This window comes from Hylobates moloch, unplaced genomic scaffold (genome assembly GCF_009828535.3).
Source record: "Hylobates moloch isolate HMO894 unplaced genomic scaffold, HMol_V3 SCAFFOLD_15, whole genome shotgun sequence".
Lineage (NCBI taxonomy): Eukaryota > Metazoa > Chordata > Mammalia > Primates > Hylobatidae > Hylobates > Hylobates moloch.
The window spans coordinates 46,361,922-46,370,494 of NW_026652290.1; the positions used below are offsets into that span (position 1 = coordinate 46,361,922).

At 60.5% G+C, this 8,573-nt stretch overlaps 1 protein-coding gene across 1 annotated transcript; it reads left to right on the forward strand.

Annotated features, from left to right (window-relative positions):
* The first annotated feature begins 759 nt into the window (after positions 1–759).
* On the forward strand, positions 760–4,440 carry ADRA2B (adrenoceptor alpha 2B). The gene has a single exon (XM_032177604.2). It carries the CDS (start codon positions 1,177–1,179, stop codon positions 2,515–2,517), a length of 1,341 nt encoding a protein of 446 aa, XP_032033495.1. The 5' UTR covers positions 760–1,176; the 3' UTR covers positions 2,518–4,440.
* The last annotated feature ends 4,133 nt before the right edge of the window (positions 4,441–8,573 follow it).

Sequence of the window (8,573 nt, forward strand, 5' to 3'; positions counted from 1 at the left end):
CAAGCCAGTTTCCCTCTTACCTCCTTTGCCCTTAATGGAGGAAACTGAGGCAGCTGCGGAGACACAAGAAGCCGAAGTCCTTAGTCCCAGGCTGCGAGTGGTGGCTCCGGGACCCGGGCTGCCGCGGACGGGCTGGGCCCGCGGGCGGCAGCAGGGGGCGCTCGCAGGCCGGGACGCGCCAACGTCGCGCGACGCTGGCCCGACGGAGCCCGCCCGCGAGGGGAAGCGCCTGGGAAGGGGTCGGGACCGGCTCCTCGCTCCCCCACCTCTCCGCAGGGCGTCTCCACGGCCGGGCCGGGCAGGGTTGTGGTGTATTACGACCCGGCGCCCCAGCCCCACGCCCGCCCTGCCCTGCCCTCCCTGCAGGCTCCCGGGCGGTGGAAGGGAGAGCAGCGCGCACCGGCGCCCGGCCCAGCCCGGCTCCCCCGGGAGAAGGGTCCCGTCCCGGTGCTGGCCCGCGCGCCAGCTCCGCGCCCCGGCTCCCGGCACCCACCGACCCCTACACAGCTGCGCGCATCCTGCCCGGGGGCCGAAGACCCCGGCCACCGGGCTCCTCCGCTCTCCCGAGGCGCGGCCGCCGGGAGGAAGGCAGGCAGAGGCGCTGGGCGGGGTCCGGGCGCGGGGAGTCCGGGGCTCACGCCTCCGCGAAGCGCACCTTCAGCCCACCTCGGTCCGCCCACCGCCCCGCCTCCCTCCCGCTCCCGCGCCCGCGCCCGCCTCCAGTCTCCGCCTTCCTCCAGCCGCGCTCCCTGCTCCCCGCTCCCCTGCAGGCGCGGCTGGGGCGAGAGCCTGCGAGCTGAGCGGGCACAGGGTCCTCCGCGCCTCCTTCGAGAACCGGCCCGCGCCCCCAGAGCGTCCGGCATCCGCGTGGCGGGAGGGCGCGACTTTCTCCGGCTCCGGGCGGGACGGGGACGGGGACGGCGGCGGGACAACTTGGGAAACTTCTCTGGGGAGGACGGCAGGGACCCCGGGCGCCGGCGGAGGAGGATGTAGGAGGGCGGCTGCTGGTCCTGGGTGTTCCCGACCTCCTAGGCCCCGCTCGTCCAGGCCATGGGGCTCCAGCACCCTCGGCGCCGCCGGAGGGGCGACGCTCTTGTCTAGCCGAGCCGGGCAGCGCTGTCGCCCACGGTGCGCACTGGGCGGGCAGCGCTCCCTCTGCCCACGTCCCGCCCCGCCATGGACCACCAGGACCCCTACTCCGTGCAGGCCACGGCGGCCATCGCGGCGGCCATCACCTTCCTCATCCTCTTCACCATCTTCGGCAACGCGCTGGTCATCCTGGCTGTGTTGACCAGCCGCTCGCTGCGCGCCCCTCAGAACCTGTTCCTGGTGTCGCTGGCCGCCGCCGACATCCTGGTGGCCACGCTCATCATCCCTTTCTCGCTGGCCAACGAGCTGCTGGGCTACTGGTACTTCCGGCGCACGTGGTGCGAGGTGTACCTGGCGCTCGACGTGCTCTTCTGCACCTCGTCCATCGTGCACCTGTGCGCCATCAGCCTGGACCGCTACTGGGCCGTGAGCCGCGCGCTGGAGTACAACTCCAAGCGCACCCCGCGCCGCATCAAGTGCATCATCCTCACTGTGTGGCTCATCGCCGCCGTCATCTCGCTGCCGCCCCTCATCTACAAGGGCGACCAGGGCCCCCAGCCGCGCGGGCGCCCCCAGTGCAAGCTCAACCAGGAGGCCTGGTACATCCTGGCCTCCAGCATCGGATCTTTCTTTGCTCCTTGCCTCATCATGATCCTTGTCTACCTGCGCATCTACCTGATCGCCAAACATAGCAACCGCAGAGGTCCCAGGGCCAAGGGGGGGCCTGGGCAGGGTGAGTCCAAGCAGCCCCGACCCGAACGTGGTGGGGCTTTGGCCTCAGCCAAGCTGCCAGCCCTGGCCTCTCTGGCTTCTGCCAGAGAGGTCAACGGACACTCGAAGTCCACTGGGGAGAAGGAGGAGGGGGAGACCCCTGAAGATACTGGGACCGGGGCCTTGCCACCCAGTTGGGCTGCCCTTCCCAACTCAGGCCAGGGCCAGAAGGAGGGTGTTTGTGGGGCATCTCCCGAGGATGAAGCTGAAGAGGAGGAGGAGGAGGAAGAGTGTGAACCCCAGGCAGTGCCAGTGTCTCCGGCCTCAGCTTGCAGCCCCCCACTGCAGCAGCCACAGGGCTCCCGGGTGCTGGCCACCCTACGTGGCCAGGTGCTCCTGGGCAGGGGTGTGGGTGCTATAGGTGGGCAGTGGTGGCGTCGACGGGCGCAGCTGACCCGGGAGAAGCGCTTCACCTTCGTGCTGGCTGTGGTCATTGGCGTTTTTGTGCTCTGCTGGTTCCCCTTCTTCTTCAGCTACAGCCTGGGCGCCATCTGCCCAAAGCACTGCAAGGTGCCCCATGGCCTCTTCCAGTTTTTCTTCTGGATCGGCTACTGCAACAGCTCACTGAACCCTGTTATCTACACCATCTTCAACCAGGACTTCCGCCGTGCCTTCCGGAGGATCCTGTGCCGCCCGTGGACCCAGACAGCCTGGTGAGCCCGCCTGCGCTGCCCCTGTGGGGTTGGTGCAGTGGCGCCAGGGCCACCCTGCTTCTTGCCCTGCTGTGTGTGGCTGCCTCCCCTGGGCTTTCTGCTCCCTGCCCAGATCCTGCAGGCCTCATCTTAGGAACCTCTTGGGAGGAGTGGGCAGGGGGGCTGTTAGCAAGGATCCCAGTGAAGCCTCCCCTTGCCGGCTTAGCTGTGGGGGACCCCTTCTCCACCCTCTCCCTGAGCACAGGCCGATGGAGGTGGTTCAAATCCTCTGGAACATAGCCAAGACCAGGAGAAGAGAGAGCACTTTCTTACCAGAGCCCCATGCTCTCCAGGCCAATGTCTGGGCTTCCCTTTCTTGAGGACCTTGTGTTCCTGGCAGGTCCCTTGCTTGTGGTGTTTTTGTTTCTTTTTCATCTCCCCCCCACCCACAAAGAGCATGAAGCCAGGCTTCCACTTTTCCCAGTGGGGCCTGCTGCTGAGGGGGATGAAGAAACGAAGACTGATCACCCACGCTAGGCACTTGCGGTCCCTGGCAGGCGCTGGGATGGGGGCTTATGGGGTGGCACCGTCTCTGGGCCCTCCTTTCCCCCTTCGCCTGTTTTCAGATCTGTGGTTTCTCTAAAAGCCAGAACAATGGATCGGCTTTCTTACCCAGCACCCCTCTGGCAGGTGGGTGGCCACGTGGATGCCTCGCTGGGGCGGTCTTGGAGGCCTGGTCTCTGCCTCGACGGGAGATCTCCGATCACTGGCGTTCACCCTCTGCAAAAATCGGGGCGACAATAGCTCGCCGCCTACTTGCTGCAGGGAGATGAAAGGCTTTGCGGAAAGCTTTGAGCTCTGTGGGGGAACGCACTAGAGAACCAAAAATGTGATTATCTGGTGATATAAAAATCCCTGTCCTCTGTGTTTACCACCACCTGTCTTCCTGTAGACTTTTGTTCTGTCCCTGGGGTGTGTGAATTCCTACCCCAAACTGGAAGCCGGGTGTGGCAGACAGAATCACTATTTCAAGTTAAAGGATCTCTTTGAGAATGTGTTCTTGTGGCTGCAAAGGTCTGAGTTATTATGCTACATGACAATGTTTTGACATTTCACCTGCAACACCAAGAGGGTTTTTAGTGGCTTGGGCCTCCCCAGTGGGGGATAAGTCTTTTGTCATCAAGGAGGCAAATTGTTTCCCCAAGACAGCCCAAAATACCCACACCTTGGGAACAGTCTAAGATGAGAGCCTGTGACAGGTGGCAGAGCCCCCAAGTGGGGTACTGGCATGAGAACCTGGTGTGCCCCTAGGGGAGCCTCCCACTGGAGTGCCCAGCCAGGTTTCCAAGCCCCAAATGAGTCCTTGTGAACCACAACTGATCCCCCTAGGTGGGTGCTTGTGGACTGCCTCAGACCCAGCCACGCTGCTCCCCCCAATGTTGATGGGGCTGTGCATCGAGGACCCCCGCTTCCTGGTTCTCAGTCCCACCCCAAAACCTGGCACCCAGAACAGTTGGAAGTGTGGAAAGGAGGTTTCCCGGCCTTCCCTTGGGGAGGGCCTGGCTTCAACATTGGGCCAGTAAGCATCTTAGCTTGGCAGGTGTCAGGGGAATGGGCCAGATAGACCTGCTAGATTTGGAAGGGCACTGAGGGAGTTTTCTGGGTGTAGAGAGAATGGAGGGGACCAAAAAGTGTCCTTCCTGGGGTGTGGGAGGCTTCCCAGCTTGGTCCTCGGTGGGTTGTTGAGGCCAGAGCATCGCCCCGGGATGTGGTGGGGAGCTGGGCCAGGGGAGGGACTGACTGTGACCCTCTGCTGGCTGATCTTGTGTGAGCCCCATGGGACCCCCAGTGTTCTTGCCTGTGACCTCTTATTGTGACATGCAGGTGTTTTTTTTTTTTTTTTTTTAAACTCTGAGCTATTTTATCAATAAAGGATATTTTGTAATAAGTAAGTGGTGTCCTTGTTGCCCAAGGGCTGCCTGGAGCAGTTATTCCTCAGCCACTGGCACAGCAGACTCTGGGTGTTGGCCCAATGAGCCGGGGCTCCCTCCCAGGGCCAGTAGTCCTGTCCTCCCCGAGATGTGGCTGGCTGGTTCCCCCAAGCCCCTGCCCTTCCCACCCGCCTTTGTCCACAAAGCATCCTTACTCATCATCACAAGCCAATGGCTGAGGGTGGCTGGAGGAGCCTGAGACTGGCTCCCTGGGAGGGAAAAAAAGGGAGGGTTTTCTAGAGGAGGTAGCCTTTGGGTTGGGTCTTGGAGGAAGAGCAGGAGTACACCAAGAGGCAAGATGGGAGGGTGTTTTGGGTAGGGGGAAGGGCATGTGTAAAGGATGTGATTGGTGGATTTGTGACTGAGTTTGAAAACAGCCCCAAGCTAGCCCCCGGTGGTCTGGTGCCACCGCCTTCCTGCCCTACTTAGTGGCCACAGAGTGGGCAGTCCCCGGGGCCTGAACCACGTGGGCCTGGTCCCATGGGCGGGGGGGCAGATGGCAGGTTGGCAGCAGGAGGCCGTGGGCAGGGCCAGCGCCAGTGGCCAGCCCAGGGAGGGGAGGGAGGAAGGAGGACACGTGAAGCCCCAGGGTCCTCAGTGTGAGGCCACCCCTCTACTTCCACATTGGCCCAGAATCTTCACTCTCACCACCTCTGTACTGGCGTGGGCCATGCTTCTGCTAGGGACAACCAGTGAGACCTCCAGTGTACCCACCATCACTGATGGACATGGGGACATGGGCTTTGCTGAGGACTTAATAAGAAAGACGTGCCCTGCCCTGCTCTCAGCTCCCCACACCTGCCGAAGCGCCCACTGTTGATGCCCAGAGGCCTGATATGGGTAGATGAGGATGGTTCATTGACTTCCTTTTACTGATCCAGGCTCTTCTGGTTTTGTCTGATGACCTCATTTAATCCTTACGCCTGACTGTAAGGTAAGTATCAGCCCATTTTATACTAGAGAAATGCAGGCTGAGAAAGCTGTAATGACCTGCTTGAGGTCATCCAGGCCCAGGCTCTTTCTGCTGGACCACACTGTCCCCCAGTGCTTAAGCATCTGCAAGGGGCAGGCCCTTGAGCCTGGGAGTGGAGAACCCTGCCCCGACTCTGGAAATGGTGGTGGAAAGGTACCCCTCCTAGAGCAGGACTGTTTGCAAGCCCGTTTTGAATACATTATCTCATTAATCCTCACAACCTTGCTGAGAATGATCATTTTGCGAAAAACAAAATTGAGACTTAAAGTGACCTCTCTAAGTCTTGAAATCACAAAACTATGAAATTCAGGTGATGAAGAATTGTGATTCCATCTCTTCAGCCAGCTCCCATTCAGTGGCGCTGGGTATCTGAAGATCCTGAAACTGCATGTGGATGGATTCAGCAGGTGACTGCTGTGATTGATTGTTCATGTCTGTCACTGCCACAGAATATGTAATTGATGGCAGGTGTGTCCCAGGTTTTCCATTCCTGACAGCTTAGTCCAGCCGCTGAATTTTATGAAGGAAGAGACTGGGGCCCAGAGAGAGGAGGTGACTTGCCTCAGGGGGCGTCACACAGACACAGCTGGCTGAGCTGGATCTAGATCTAGACCCAGGTTGCCCATCATGCCACACTTTCACACTGAAGGAATTGCATCCGAACTCAAGGAATAACAGGCCCACATTCACATTCAGGAAACATCCGCCGACAGTCAGCTGTGTGGCAGGACCTGTGCTTGGCTCGTCCGCATTTTGCTGTCTCTTTCAGTTCTCAGATGAGGAACTGGGGGGCGGAGTCTCAGGCACCTGCCCAGGCCCCTTGGCTAATGGGGTGCAGCTGGAGCTGGACCCAGGACCTGGCTCCCGATCAGGCCTTCTCTCTCATGCTCCATTCCTGAAGCTCTCTGTGAGTAGGACCTGCTTTTGATTTCGCCCTGAGCCCATCTGAGGGCTACAGGGTTGATGAGGCTGGCTGAGAACAGTAGAGGTGGGAGTGGGGTGGGTGCAGCCCTCTGCCCCCAAGAATAATCCTGGCAAGTCACCTGGAGGTGAGGGTGGTGGGTGTGGGGGGTGGGTGTGAGGCCAGCAGGGGTGCTTTACCTGGCAGTTCACCAGGTGGACGCGAGCTGTCTCAGCCGGTCACATCATCCTTCCAGACACCCCTTTCTTAAGACGTCCCTGCTGGAAGGGAGGCGCTGCTGCAGAACGCAGTTAAAGAGGAGCTGGGAAGAGCAGGATGAGGAATATCCCACAGCTGCACCTCCTCTCTGAAAGCCTGGGTCCTTAGATGGCAAGGATACCCTTAAGAGGGCCTTAAGAGCCAGCTCTACCTTGGGATAGCTGATGAGAACTTTGGGGCTGCTGAGAACTCCTCTTTGGAGCACTGTGGCTGAAGGGACCCCTGACCCTTGTTTAAGAAGGGACCTGTGGCAGGAGGGCCCAGCTGATCTGCCGTCAGTGCTCAAGGTGGAGGAGGCTTATGGGTTCATCAGGCCCTGGACCCTCTCCCCATCCTCTGCATGGTCGCCACCCTGTGTGTGGGGGGCCACTGGCAAGGGATATGAGACCTTGCCCAGCTCCCACCTGCAAATGGGGTTGCCGCTGGCTGGGGAGGAGGTGTCTGCCCAGCTGGAGTCAGACCTGGGCAGCCTTTGGCTTCCCTGGCGCTGGTGGGGCTTTCTGCTCCCAGATCCTGGTTGCTGTGGGCGGCAGGGCAGGGGGAGGTGGGGAACTCAGGATTCATGTCCTGTCCCTGCCACCACCTGTTGGGCTGTCCTTAGGCAGGACTCGGTCCCTCTCTGTGCCTTGGTGTCCTTGTCTGCCCATGCAGGATTGCCCCTGCGGTCCCCAGGGTTCCCCAGCTTGGGGCTCCATCTCTACCTTCCCCCCACTGCCACTCCCTGCCCCAGCTCCCTGAGAGGTCCAGACATGAAGGTTCCTGGAGTTAATCAGTTGTTCTTAGTGTCAGGCTTGTGGGCAGGATGGCGGCGGTGTTTTCCTCACCTTTGTACCTCAGCGCAAAGTGAAGCACCAGTTCTGGAGTAACAGATGGGTTTGGGGCCCTCTGAGATGTGCCGTGGTGAAAGCAATCATGACAATCCTAAGACATTAAGGTCCAGGGCCGGATACACATCATCTGAAATTGATGTGATTACTATGCCTATTTCACAGGCAAGGAAACTGAGGCAGAGGCAATTGGCTGAGGTCATCCAGAACCAGGACATAAACGTACCCAATCTCATCTCAGTGGTGTCACCCACTGGCCTCACTCTGCCTCCTCAATAGCCCCGCCTCCTCAACAGCCCTGCCTCCAGTATCAACCTCTGCCTCTTCACCAGCCCTGCCTCCAGCACCAGAGCTCAGGCTCTGGGTCCTTCCCAGTCCAGCAAAGCCCCTGCCCTGTGTGAGCTTGGGAGCCTCACCTGCTGACCCCAGCCACTCTTGGCAGCTCTCCCTGTAGGCTGGCCCTTCCACAAGAGCAGGAGCCCTGGCAGGGGGTGCAAGGTTACCACCCTCCCAGGCTCTGCTCACTGTCAGCAGGGGAGGCGGGGAACTCTGGGCTAAAATTAGATTCTGGGATTCTTCGTGCTCCCGCATCCGTCCGCTCTTCCATCTGGGCTTGGGAAAGGCTGTTGTCAGAAGGCCAGTGCTGGAAGGGCCTGGATGTCAGCTCGCACCCTCCCCCGGGCTTGTCTGCTCTGATCTTCTCACACCCTGGACTGACCCTGGCCAAAGGCTCCTGCCCTTGAGGCCAGCGATTGATCAGCAGTGATTTCAGAGATGAGGTGCCCCTTTACTGCCCACCACTACCCCCTGGGATTCTATGTTCCCTCCTTCCTCTGCTCTCCCTTCTTCCCTTCCCCTATCCTGGCCCTTCCCACTTCCGAGTCCTCAGCGACTCCCCCTCCTCCCAGCCTCCTGTTGCCTCCTGCTGATCCCCTGACCCCTGCCTTGCCCAGGGGGATGGTCCTGGCTCTTCATGAGCTTACAGGCTCCATGGAGCAGTGGTGCCTGCGAGGGGACCGGAACAGACTGGAGACCAAAAAAAGAGCCTCCCTCTCTGGAAAGTCAGGGCTATTTCTGTCTTTGCGGCAGCCCATGGGGCCCCCGGCTCTC